General features: G+C 57.7%; 4 protein-coding genes across 4 annotated transcripts; 3 read left to right on the top strand and 1 right to left on the bottom strand.

The window, feature by feature from the left end:
- Nucleotides 1-1,087: 1,087 nt before the first annotated feature.
- BJ171DRAFT_598068 (tRNA intron endonuclease) lies at nt 1,088-3,133 on the bottom strand. The gene is made up of 5 exons (XM_053114806.1): nt 2,444-3,133; nt 2,082-2,274; nt 1,900-1,936; nt 1,662-1,803; nt 1,088-1,582 (listed from the first exon to the last, which is right to left on the bottom strand). The coding sequence occupies exons 1-5, from the start codon at nt 2,957-2,959 to the stop codon at nt 1,436-1,438; spliced, it is 1,035 nt and encodes a 344-aa protein (XP_052967956.1). The 5' UTR covers nt 2,960-3,133; the 3' UTR covers nt 1,088-1,435.
- BJ171DRAFT_441063 (uncharacterized protein) lies at nt 3,134-7,167 on the top strand. Its single transcript, XM_053108065.1, has 12 exons — nt 3,134-3,703; nt 3,977-4,109; nt 4,238-4,363; nt 4,490-4,585; nt 4,760-4,929; nt 5,108-5,258; nt 5,393-5,654; nt 5,777-5,903; nt 6,028-6,218; nt 6,349-6,451; nt 6,591-6,655; nt 6,828-7,167. The coding sequence occupies exons 1-12, from the start codon at nt 3,347-3,349 to the stop codon at nt 6,970-6,972; spliced, it is 1,926 nt and encodes a 641-aa protein (XP_052967955.1). The 5' UTR covers nt 3,134-3,346; the 3' UTR covers nt 6,973-7,167.
- A 353-nt stretch (nt 7,168-7,520) lies between these two features.
- Nucleotides 7,521-10,524, top strand: BJ171DRAFT_441060 (uncharacterized protein). The gene is made up of 6 exons (XM_053108064.1): nt 7,521-7,843; nt 8,012-8,039; nt 8,160-8,197; nt 8,433-8,512; nt 8,677-8,989; nt 9,123-10,524. The coding sequence occupies exons 1-6, from the start codon at nt 7,797-7,799 to the stop codon at nt 10,111-10,113; spliced, it is 1,497 nt and encodes a 498-aa protein (XP_052967954.1). The 5' UTR covers nt 7,521-7,796; the 3' UTR covers nt 10,114-10,524.
- Nucleotides 10,525-10,770: 246 nt separating this feature from the next.
- BJ171DRAFT_580523 (uncharacterized protein) lies at nt 10,771-12,086 on the top strand (the record flags this gene model as incomplete). Its single annotated transcript, XM_053114046.1, has 3 exons — nt 10,771-10,965; nt 11,671-11,812; nt 11,950-12,086. The coding sequence occupies 3 exons, from the start codon at nt 10,771-10,773 to the stop codon at nt 12,084-12,086; spliced, it is 474 nt and encodes a 157-aa protein (XP_052967953.1).
- Nucleotides 12,087-12,952: the final 866 nt, after the last annotated feature.

Below are 12,952 nucleotides of genomic sequence, written 5' to 3'. Positions count from 1 at the left end.
GGATCTCCTTGACTCCGAACATCGTCTCGGCCTCACCCGGGACATGCTCAAGGAAGAAGGTGAGGACGGTGTCAACAACCAGGATCGTCTCTGGCGCAGTTGCTTCAAGCTGCGTAGTTCCCTCTTCCAAGAGCGGGTCAGGGACAAGAAGCTGTTCAACTACGAGATCAGTACCGATGGCATTGGATGCACCATCGGCCTCGTCAAGTTTCTGCCTCGAACCGATCACACCGAGACCATCGAGCCTCCTCCGACTGCCGAGCAGCGTATCCAGGCCCACATCGGCAACCCAGACCCCAACCGCACCACTTGGATTGGCATCGATCCTGGAGTCGGCTCCATCTTCACGGCGGTCATCCAAGCACCGGGCCACCAAGACGAGGTGGTCTCATTCTCGAATGGCCACTACCAGCACATGTGTGGCCATACGTCCAACACCAAGTGGCACAACACCATGAAGTATCGACTCAGCATCGAGACCTGGATGTCGACCACCCCCTCGCCCAAGGTGTCGTCCTCGGAGGCTTTCAAGATCCATCTCGCCCATGTCCTGCAACCGGAGCTGCGAGTGCAGCTCGACTTCCACCTTGGCAAGAAGGCCCGTCACCATCGATTCACGGGCCACAAGAGACGCCAAGTGGCCGTCGACAGGATGTGCAAGGCCGTCCTGAAGCACGCCCCGATACGGACCGATGTGGTGATCGCCTTTGGCAATGCGTCATGGCGACAGGGCAAGGGCTATGCATCCAGCCCTCGGAGGCAGCGGTTTGCTCGGTACTTTGAGCAATTCGAGCACCACCGACGCCGTCCCAATCACCATCATGGAAGCGTCAAGGTGGCCTCGACGAACGAGTTCAACACCACCTCGCAAGTGTGCTCCAAGTGCCTGGAGCCAGTTCGGTTGGAAGGACTCGATGCGCCCAGTGTTGCGAATTCCCACTTTGTCAGGAGCTGCAAGAATCCCAGCTGCCGGACAGTGTGGAATCGCGACGTCAATGCGGCGCGCAACATGATCACAGTATGCAAGTCGATTGTGGAGATCGGAGAGCGACCGGCGGTCTTCACTCGGAGGCTGCCAAAGTGATCTGTTTTATTTCTTGTGGCTTTGCTTGACGCGAGCACAGCACATACTACTGTTCATGGAAACGGCTATATTGTCCCGTTTTTTTCTGAATATAGTGTAAGCCATTTCCTTGAGGATCTGTCTCGCGGTATAGTCATCGGCCGAGTCCATCACGGCAGTACTAGCACCGATCAATGTCGCTTGAGTGATCGATCAGCATCACTCAGCCCAATAAGCTGCTGCGTCCCGGTTCAGTCTGAGCAGGCTGCAGACGAGTAATGTCGCAGCTCAGCTGAGCCGTCTACCTCCTGACATGGACTTGGGCATCGTCTGGCTCTTCTGGCTCGATCACACGCAGGGACATTTGTGTCGTTACGCTGCTTCCCGTGTCCGCTGTGGAACCCATCGGGAAACAACCACATCAAAGATGCTGTACTGCCGCAGAGCCGCGGCAGGGTCGTCTCGATGGGTCTCGACCGACAAAGTGTCGGGAACCTGAACGTAGCAGAGCAGCATGCGCTGATGATGCGGCCGAAATGTTAGGATCTTGGGTTGTGTGTGTGGCTATGGGTCGGCCATCGATAGATGGAGTACATACCTTATTGGCCTGTGCGCACACCCGTGATGATGCCAGGAACTGCTGCCAGGTGCTGGATGGGCGTCCGGACGATTCGATTTCGGGCTCAGGGCTATGCTGCCGCTGGGCCGATGGCTTCGTCGAGATCACGGTGACGGCATAGCTATGGTGGGGAGTGGAGACGCACTGGTGTGAGACGGCGAGTGGTATATCGATCCAACCCATCCTCTGGCTCGCCTTTCCCTGCGATTCGACTTACTCGGAGTGACGAAATGCCGGTCCTTTCTGGTAGAGCACTGAGTGGGACCGCAAGTTTGCAACAGTTAGAGCGATGGGCATGCGGCTGCTTTGGTCCGTTTGGTCCGTTTGGTCCGTTTGGTCCGTTTGGTCCGTTTGGTCCGTTTGGCTATGCGACCAGGGTCCAATTCCATGATTACGCACCAAAGTCTGTTCCGAATTTGATTCCCGAGCGAACCACCCACTTGAGCGCTCGGTAAAAGTGGTATGCAGCGTATGCGACCACAAACGGATTGTCTGGGCACCATATCTCGCCCTCCGTCGGAGGATGGCGGGACCGCTGCACAACTGCGTCGGCATGAAACTTGCTCCATAGATCCAGGATCGTCAGTTGTTTCTAAGCCAGAAAAGAAAAGAAGAAGAAAAAGATCACAGAGTGGAGCCATGCCCGTCGCGACCCACAGGCCGAGGCAATAGCATTGAGGGTGAGACATCAGGCCTCCATGACAGAGATTCACAGCTTCGTTCGTGGTGGTCAAGGGTCAGTGCCGCCGGCGCTATCTTACCTTTGAAACCGAGTGGGTGACCTCGAGTGAACCCAAGGCGAATGCCAGAAAGAAGGACTCTTCGGCCGTGAGCTGCATCGACTCTAGGCCCTTCAGCGAGGGTGGCAGGGCAGCGGGGTCGTCCTGGTTGCTCTCGAGATCCAGAGCCTGGCCCAGAGACAGGATGCCGGGATCTTGCGCCGACCCTGATGGGTCGCTGGTCTTCTGCTTCAGTCCGGCGATACCTTCGCCTCCGCCTCCTCGAGTCTGGCGCATTTCCCAGGTGAGCTCGCTGCGAGAAAGCGTGCCCTTTCCAAAGAAGCCGCACTGCCAGAGAAGAAGATAGTCTTCTGGGCTCCACACCATGGATCCGCTGACGGTCGAGATGGCTTTTGGGCGAGCTGGCTGACGGAATAAGTACAGCCATGAGGGTAGCAGCAACCGCAGCCCGAGACCATGCGGGGCGATCTGGACCGGAAGTGGCCGACGGTGCAGCTCACGGAGATGCTGGGCCTTGCCCCGGGCCGTTTTGTCCATTTCGTTGCGATCGGCGACTGATCCGGCGTCCGGCGTTCGATTTACACTAGCTGGTGGACTGCTCCGTGTCCGGCGATATATGGCTATCAGCGACGCAGCAGATACCGGCGGCGGGCCAGGCAATGACGGCAATCGTGGATGAGGAAGAGGCACAGCCGGATGAGAGGCAGACCCGGAGACTGTTGAGATGTGCCCGGCGCGAACATGCGTCGTGCAACTTGGCCCCGGCGGTGTCGCTGGCCCGACGATCCATCTTGGTCCTCCATCAACCTTCCCGGCCTCTCCCCTCCTTTCGACCGTCCACGGCCCGATCCGGCTGCGTCCGGAGTCTGTCCACCCATCTAACCACCCGCCCGAGCCCAGCAAGGACCCCAACCGCCCGCAAGTATGGTCAAAGCCGGCCATCCCACCTCCTCGCCGCAGAAAAAAGGATCCGCGGATGCATCCCATGGCAAGCCCTTCTTTCCGGTCTCGGTCTTCCGAAGGAGCACCGACGCCAGCGCCCATGGATGTGTTCATCTGCAGAAGGCCAAGCTGCGATCCAACTCTGAAGAGTTCTTTGACTCGTTTCGGACATGCGTGCGATACTCGATGTGCCATCAAGCCCGATTCCATCTGCACATGACCAAGAAGGCCCGCAAGGCTCTCGTCGAGGAAGAGGCGGCCATGATCGCCAACGGCGGTGGCACGGGCAAGAAGCGCAAGCGGGGTGTCCTAGAGAAGGAAATGACGGCCATGGAGAAGGTGGGTTCTGTGAGGCGATACGGGCCCATGCGCTGACTGGGGGTGCTGCTGCACGAGCGAGCGCAAAGCCATCCGCTACATTCATCGTCGCCGAGCGAGCTGACACTGCCCGAAAAGCACTGCCAGCCTGCATCGGGCCCGCTGGAATAGGTGATTGCTTCGATGAGCACGCCGAGAGGCGTCGTCTGTACTGATGCAGCCAGCATCGCGGGCAGCGTTTTGATGAGCAAGCCGGGACGACTAACGATCTGCATTCGTCGGCTCCTTTCACAGCTTCCTTCGCCCCAGTGCGTTGTCTGCGATGAAACCCTTGGGCGGCTGCACTCCTGCATCGAATGCGTGTATATCGGCTGCTGGAAAGACGGACACATGAAGAAGCACTTCTCGGAAGCAAACCACAACTTTGGTCAGTTGTGGAGAAGGGGCACAGAGTCTTGGTGGATCTCTGTGGGCTCGAGGATGGTGGTGGTGGTCGCCTTTCCAGTCGGCGGCCTGCACGCCGATCCTGCTCTCATCTCCCTCGTTTGGACACAGCACTGGATCTCTCGCACTATACCGTCTACTGCGCCGCTTGCCACGACTATGTCTATGACCTCGAGCTCGAGTCCATCGTCCAGTCCGAGCGAACTCGGACAGACGCATTCATTTCCAGGGTCAAAGGTAATGCATCTGGCTAGGCCGGCTGCCAAACGGTATCCAGCCCCGCAGCCTCACCAATTGCTCGCCCTCGCTAACACTGCCATTATACACTTCATTCTGCGCCTCCGTTTCTGATTTCATCTTCAGAGCCCTCCGTTCGGAGGGTCCGTCCTGTGGAATGGACGGCCACGTCTGAAGAAACCGAGTTCATCAAGACCCATGCGGATCTGCAACGTTGCGGCGGTAAGGCGTCATTGAAGCCCAGCTGCTCGACGGGTTGGAGCGGGTTTCGGCATGAGTTCCCGACATGGGTTTTGATGCGATCGCTGGCTCGGTTGCTGGTACAATCGCCGGTACGATCGCTGGTACGATCGCTGGCTCGGTTGCTGATGCTGCTCGGTCCAACCCTCGCTCCAGGCTTGCGCGGTCTCCGAAACATGGGCTCGACCTGCTTCATGAACGCTGTGCTGCAAACCTTTATCCACAATCCACTTCTACGGGGCCACTTCTTGGCCGACAAGCATGATGCCGCGAGGTGCCCGAACCAGTCCTGCATGGCCTGCGAGATCGACAAGCTCTTCAGCAACGTAAGTGCGCAGGACTTTGCGGGTGCAGAATGTCGAGTCGCTGTCGACAAGTAACTCGTGCGGCGATCGTGTCTGTGCTCCTCTCGATCCCCTGGCCATATGGAGGATATAACGGTGTCCGGCCGATGAGACTCAGCGTTGCATTCTCTCACCTCTGCATCTGGGGGGGGGAAGATAGTCCTATACCACGAACGTGTCAACGCCGTATGGCCCAACAGCGATTTTGTACCAGATGTGGATGTCGCAGAAGCACCTTGCGCGCTATTCCCAGCAGGATGCGCACGAATTCTTCATATCGATTCTGAGCGCCATCCACAGCGGCTGTGTCGGTAGGGATTGTGGAGCGACAGCCTCGCTCTCGTTCGGGGCTCTTTCGAATGCAAGAGTGCGGTTTTTGCGATCACGGCCCACGTTGATGGCATGCGGCTGATCATCGTCTCGAAAAAATGAAACTCTGCGCCAGGCACCGAGGAAACTCCGAACTGCCAGTGCGTGGTGCACCAGGTGTTCTCGGGCCTGCTCCAGTCGGACGTGACCTGCCTCAAGTGCTACAATGTGACCACGGTGAACGACCCGATGCTGGATCTGTCGCTGGACCTGAAAAACACCGCAAAGTCGGCCAAGAAGATCAAGAAAAAGCTCGACGACACAGTCACGCCCACATCGGAGGAGTCTGCCCGCATCAGACACGATGACGGCTGCACATTGGTGGACTGCCTCGACAGGTGGGCCGGCGCCTCTGGAGCAACAAAGCTCGTCGCCGCAAGCCAAGGGGCATGTTTCGGGGGCCATATCGCTGACACGAGCGCACCCCTGTGTCCTCGCTGACTCTTGTCGGTCTGGCCAGGTTCACACATCCCGAACGGCTGGGGTCCCAGGAGTATACCTGCGCCAACTGCGACAATACCCCACAGGAAGCCACCAAGCAGCTGTCGATCAAAAAGCTCCCTCCTGTCCTGGGTATCCAGCTCAAGGTCAGTGAGCGAGCCGCCGGCCCATCGACAAGCGAGCTGCAGATCACCATGCGCTGATAGCTGTGTTGTGCTGACCCGCCTTGTCTGTGGATGGCTCTCAAATGCACGCAACTGTTGTCCTTAGCGCTTCGAGCACACGGCCGTTTCGTCTTCCAAGATCGAGACGTTTGTCAGGGTTCCGACCGACCTCGACATGACGCCGTATACATCCCGATCGGTCAAGCTACGCATGAAGAAGGCCACGGTCAAGAAGGATACAACCACGCCGATCAAAAAAACAGTGCTGAAGGGGCCCTCGCAGTTTGACTACCAAGTGTAAGTCCACAGCCGGCCTTGGTGCGGTGCGCTGGCGGACCTGCGTGTCCATGGCCGAGCCGATGCGGCCAACGACAGCGTGTACGAGTTGCCATCCTTACCACGATGCCGGCCGGGCTTCTTCCCTCAGCGATACGGTTCCTGCCCACCGCTACTCGCTCTTTGCGATCGTCAATCATCAGGGCAAGCTTGAGACTGGACACTACACCGCATGCGTCAAGTACCGCGGCGAGGTATTTAATGAGTGGGCGGACTGGTCTGGCGCTGGGATATCCTTTGCATGGCTGGATGTACATGAGCGATTGGAACCTGCGACCGCGGCTGCTGCTGACTCGCTGTATTGCTCGGCAACCCGCTCGCCGGGGCTCATAGTGGTTCAACATCGACGACCACAGCATCACGCTGACGGACCCTCAAGCTGCGCTGGAGAACCAAATGTGAGTTTTCCACCTTGTGTGTGTTGATGCGTGTTGGATGCGGGTGTTGTGTGATGCTATCGGCACCGACGTCGCTTCGGACCGCCACCGCTGGCTCGGGTTTGGCACAGCGTTCGGCTGCCCTGACTCTCGACGCCGACGGATCTATTGACCGCATCCGGTGTGCCTGCAGATACATGTGCTTCTATGTGCGCGAGAACCTGGAACTCTGCGATGGAACAGCTGCCGAACTGCCCCAGCAAACACCCGTTGCTGATGGCGCTGGAGATGTCAGCGCCACATCGACCGTGCCGCCGCCGGGCCCGCTAACGTCATAGCGACCAGCAGAGGATGTGTTTGATGATTAGTATTTGATATTTGGTATTTGGTGATTGGTGGTTGATGGTTGGTGTTGGTGGTTCAGGTTGATGCGCTCGATGTTTGCAGTGCCCTCACATGCGGACAATGCACCATGTCGTAATAGACCAAAGTCTATCGCCAGCGCCGCGCAGATTGCCCGTGCTGCTGCCGCTCATGAGCCATGTCCCTCCCCGCTCGCCCACCATCTTCGGATCCCACTGCCCCTCACCATCGATCCGCCCGGCGTCACCGACTGCGCCTGCCACAACGACAACGACCCAGGGCCGTGCCTCTGCCGGCCGCCACCGACGCGCACAGCGGCCCCAAATCAGGAAGGCCGCGATCGCTTTCGGCGCTCTCGTTGGTTGTCCCTGGCGGCCACAGGCCAGAAGCACGGCAGTAACAATCGAAAGCACCGCAGCGACGACCGGGGCACACGACAGCACCAAGCTTCTCGCCCGGCGTCTCTGCGCCAGCGAGGCCGAGAAAAAGCCTCGGCCAGCGGGTCTTTGGTCGTCAAGGACTCCAACGATCAAGCCCCTCCTGCGAGCTTGCCGTCGACCGAGACTGACCCCGCTGTTCCTGCATTTGTGAAAGACCCCACCAGCGACTAGGACCTCATCTGCTTTCCCCCTGGCCATCTCTGTTTGCTCTTCCTCCCCCCCTTCCTTCTGCTGCCCTAATCCCCCCGGCTCCCACCGCTGCGCCGACTCCCTTTCGTCCATTCAGCCACCTATTTTTTTAATCTGGCCATTGCATCTCATATCGCCACTTCAAAATCTATCACAAATCTCGAATAGCCATGTCCATCGAATCTCTTCTTGACGGCTACCCAGCCATCTTCCTCAGGTGGGCTTCTGCCGCATACCCCCGTCCTTGCGGGGGGGGGAAGGCTTCTGTCCTGAGACCATACTGCATCGACCTGCATCGACCTGCATCGACCTGCATCCGCGATCGCCATGTCGCTGCCGCTGACCTTTCTCTGCTCCGGCCCATATCTCCCTTGTGTCTGTGCAGTGGACTTCCGTTCACTATCACTGAGATGGTAGGCTGCATCGCCCTGGCCCATGCTCCAGCGACGCTCTTGTGGCCGGGAGACAGACTCGCCTCCTGTCCTCCCTGCTCCGCGAATCTCGGCTGACTTTATCTGTGTTTCTGTCGACAGGATTTGGTGAGGGTCCTCAACGACATGAGGCTCGAAACGTAAGGCTGCATCCTCCATCCTCGGCCGGTGCTGCCCGCCCATCTCGCACAGACCAGCCGGAAACTGCATTTGTCTCCCTTAATTTCGGGTTGCTCCTCGGGCTGCATTTCGGCTTCATTTCGGCTGCATTTCGGCTGCATTTCGGCTTCATTTCGACCCCTCCACCCCCCCCGCTCTGCCTTGCTGACCGTTCGCTGCCCGCTCTTTTGCTCGGAATGTGGTATCGGTTTGCAGCAAGGTCCTCATGGAGCGCGACCCTGTGACGTCTGCTCCTCTCGGCCGACACAAGCTCATCTTCCGCCACCTGATCGAAGGCAAGTCCCGCCTGTCTCTGTCCTGGAGTCTCTCGCACTACCGCCATTGTCGCTGCGACCACGCCCGCTCCTGCCGCAGCTTCTCAATACTCACCATAGCCATCTGGTGCTACGCTCCTCTGCGGACTCATCTCTCCGCCGCGCTGTTCACGTTGCGTCTGCAGCCGAAAAGTTTTACGCCACGGTCAACCAGTCCATGTTCCTGGGCTCCAAGGTCTCATGCCTCTTCAAGGACCCCAACATGAACTTTAGCACCACATCTGGATCCAAGACGATCGTGTTCAAGCACATTCCTTTGGGCACCACATCGCTGGATCTGTTCGACGTCGTTCGCGAATTCGGCCGCATCATGGTCTGCAAGGTCATGCTGGATCGCTCCGGCACCGAGTCCTATGCGCTCGTGCAGTTTGAGAACCAGGACCACGCCGACCAGTGCCTGAGAGAGCTGAACGGCTCCACCTTCCGCGGCTGTCCCATGTAGGTTTTGCACCCCCCGAGAGCTTACAGCGGCTGCATGTCCCCTCCGGCCGGACACCTTGAGCTTTTGTATTGGGCACATGCCTTGATACCTCGGTCCAGAGACACTAACCACGGCCGCGCCCTCGACCAGCTCGCTTTCTTGGCAGTTCCCAAAGAACTCGCCGTACCAATACCCCACCCGCCAGAACTCCACGTCCTCCAGCAACAACCGTCTTTCGTGGAAGCCCGATGCCTCTCCTCCCGGCGACCAGGCCAGCCGGCGCGACAGCTGGCAGTCCAGCCGCGGGCCCGCCTCCCCCACCATGAGCTGGAACACTCCCATGTCGCCCACCAGCGCTCCCGTGGGATGGAACAGCCCGCCTCCTACTCCCACCGTCGCTGCTGGCTGGAGCAGTCCTCCGCCTCCCGTGAGCGGCACCGCTGCAAATGGCCAGTGGAACTCCCCCACTCCCTCTTGGGGCTCGCCCTCTCAGACCGGCTGGCACCAGCCAGGCAGCCTCAACGCCCAGCACTCCGTCGACCCGCACGCCCCTGCCTTTGTTCCTACGCAGAAGCAGTCCTCCGGCAACAGCACCACCACCAACACCACTCCGCACGCCTGGGAAACCAGCAGCAACGCCTCGAACGATGCCGCCAGCAACGACTCCTCCCTTGATGGCAAGAATCTGTACATCAAGAACCTCGACGAGCAAGTCGACAACCTGGAGCTCTTCAATCTCTTCCGCAAGTACGGCCGTATCGTCTCGGCGCGTGTCATGAAGGACGAGTCCTCGGGCCAGTCCAAGGGCTTTGGCTTTGTCTCTTTCGAAGCCGAGGAGCAGGCCACAAGGGCTCTGCGCGAGCTGAACGGCAAGAAAGTCGGCGCCAAGTCTCTGGTCGTCAACATTGCCGAGCCCAAGAGCTATCGCGAGAAAAAACTGGCGGCCTACCACGCCTCCAAGACGACCGCTACCACCACCGCTTCCAAGCCGCTCACCCCGACCTCGCCCAAGCCGGTGTTTGTTCCTCTTCCGTTCTCACCCGTCACCATCTCGGCACCCCGTTCCACCTCGGTTTCGGGCTCCGAGCCTGCTGAGCACCCTGCTGCTGCTGCCGCCGAGCTCGCTGCTGGCGACAAGTGATCAGCAAAGGAACGAAGAGCGCGCTGAAGTTTGAGTTCGCCCCCTCTGTCCGTCTTTTTGATATATATTTGATTTCGCAGGAAGGAGGAGAGAAAAAAAAGTCAATGTCCCATGCTCTGAAGAAGTGAAAAGAAAAGCAACCAAAAAAAGGCAACTCCCTGTTCTCTGACAAAGAGAAGAAAAAAAAATATTCCCTTTGCGCTTCATGTGCAATTCGATCAAGGTCGTTTGCAACTCGCCACAGCCACCGACGACCTGCGTTCGTCCTGACTCGTACCCGTCGACGCCCAAGGCCGTCAGCCTCAAGCGCTGTCACGGTCCCTTTCCGCCGTCTGACGTATTCATTGTTTTGCATGCCATCGCTGAACTGCCCTGACACGCACATTCAATACAATTCTTACGACCACATCACATCGCTCGCGAAAGAGGACTATCGACGGAGACTTGAGCACGTCCATGTCTCTGGCCGAACCCGCAATGGCTGATCTACAGCGTTCCCAGCAGCTGCACGGTGCGGAATTGCGATGTCAATACAGAGCGCAACGTGATTACAGCGTTTCCAAAATGAAATGGGACAGCCCCGTTTTGAGCTATGACTGTGCTTTTTCTGGAACCTGAATACACCCACCCACTCATCGTATTCATGGCCAAGCAAGTATGGCCAAGGAGACCGAAGTGGTGATTGCCTTTGGGAATGCATCCTGGAAACAGGGGAAGGGATATGCATCCAGTCCCAGGAGACTCAGGTTCGCCAAGTACTTCGAGCAATTCCACCACCACCAGAGACGACCACCAGACCAATCCGTCTCCAAGATCCATGTGTGCTCGGTGAACGAGTTCAACACATCCCAGGTATGCTCACATTGTCGGGAAACCAAGCGACTCGAGAAGGCCGAGCATCTTGATATCGAGTTAGTATGGAACTGTCCAGAGCGTGGAGTGGATGCACTACACAGAGAGATTGCCAACCAGGACGGGAAACAATCTCACGGCTTGCTCACTGGACCTACAGTCAGTCAGACATCTGAAGCCAGGAAGGAACTGTCTCGTTTTTCTGGACCGACTGTACTGTGTACAGGTCGATTGTGGAGAGCGACCAGAAGTCTTCACCGGGAGGTGATCTGTGTTATTGCATATGGCCGAGTTGGACACATGCCATCGAATACGACACATGCCATCGAATACAACGCTGACATATGGCTGTCTCATTTGTTCATGTGTCAAGAGCACCTTTATCGCAACCCCCCAATCGGGCTGAACTGGATGAGCAGCACTGGCAACTGCAGTCCTCAGAGTGCATTGATGGCCATTGTGGAAAATGATTGAGCTGTGTGTGAGCGTTGTCGATTGGATACACTCAGGTGGCATTGTCACGGATGTCATTCACTCCATTCATACCATTGCTCCCATCGGTACCATAGCCATTCTTTGAATGGGTGGATAGGTGAATGGCTCGAGAAACAGCATGGGACAGACTGACGGATGGTTCGCACAAGTCTCCTGCATTGTTCGAGCGCTCACCGGCGAACCCCATATATTGACCTCTGCTTCCCACAGTCCATCGCAAATAGTACCCCGGTCCTCTCATTCACACACTTTCCAAGACCCAAGTTCCCGCCATATACCTTGCACCAAACACTGCCAGCACAAGCCATGAAGCCCGCCCTCTTGTCTCTTGTTGTCTTGTCCCTGCTTGCGAGTAAGCAGCGAAGCGCTATCGCCTCGATCTGATGTGGCGGGAGCAACTGTGCGCAGATGCATATTCGAGCATATCTACTGAGACATTCAGGACACACTCGGTGGCATGGCTGATCGCCCGGCGCTCTTTCCTCCCAGCTCTCTGCGCGGCAGTGCCCGTTCCCATTCCGCCTCCTCTCAGCGGCGACAGCAGCAACATTACACCTCTGAGCCCAGACGACATTGCGATTCTCAACGAAAGCGGCGTGGATACTGTCTTCAAAGACAGTAACTAGATCGTCGTTTTGTGGGCCACTCGGGGCTCGGGGCTCCGGGCTCGGGGCACGGGGCTAGGAGTTTGGGATATCAGCAGGGAGACTTTCAGTTGATTTGAGAGACGATGCTCTGCATAATACACCGTTCATGGCTGAACCACCACTTGAGACGACACGAAACGCTCGAGCGCACAACAGCGGGCAGATGGAGATGGCATTATGGGCTGCATTCGAGGATTACTGTCGCTGCTGGGCGCAGGGTCGGCATGAATGGTCCAGATGCTGCCGGCAGGACCACCATTGTTCTCTCTCTGGCGATTGGTCCAAGACAGAAACGTCCACGATTCGGCCGGGGTCATCTGTATTCTGGATCGAAGCGTGCTGCCAAGCGATTGTTTCAGAGAGTTGCAGCATCCTTCCGCGAGCCTATTTCTGCTCCCGTTTTCCCTCGGAGCCACTTTCGTCAGCTCTAATCCCTCGCTCCCCTCTCGAGACACCGTCAACTTTAACTCTAGTCCCATCAATAATGAGAGGCCTCCATACCCTTGTGGCTGTGTGCTTGCTTGTGTGGATGGTTGCTGTCCATGGTATGTTATCCGAGCATTCGACCGATACCGACCGTTCGAATCCGAGCTACCAAATACCCCCAACCCTGTTTCGCCAGCGCTGACTAAATCGGAGACATGTCACCTTTCCTCGATTGACTGACTTGTTATCCATTCTAGCGGCGCCAACTCCCATCGAAATATTCAAATCCATGAGCTTCACACTGCGCAGTGCGGGCGCAATCGATTTCGATAACCACCATGCGCATCGAGAGCGCCGACACCTGCCGCACAGTGCCAGCGGCACTCCGTCCAAGAGGCATCCGCGGTAAGGTGGAAGCG

Source organism: Polychytrium aggregatum (genome assembly GCF_025602895.1).
Source record: "Polychytrium aggregatum strain JEL109 chromosome Unknown BJ171scaffold_13, whole genome shotgun sequence".
NCBI classification, from domain to species: domain Eukaryota; kingdom Fungi; phylum Chytridiomycota; class Chytridiomycetes; order Polychytriales; genus Polychytrium; species Polychytrium aggregatum.
The sequence above is the reverse complement of the archived record's forward strand: the minus strand, read 5'-3'. Positions and strand labels throughout refer to the sequence as shown.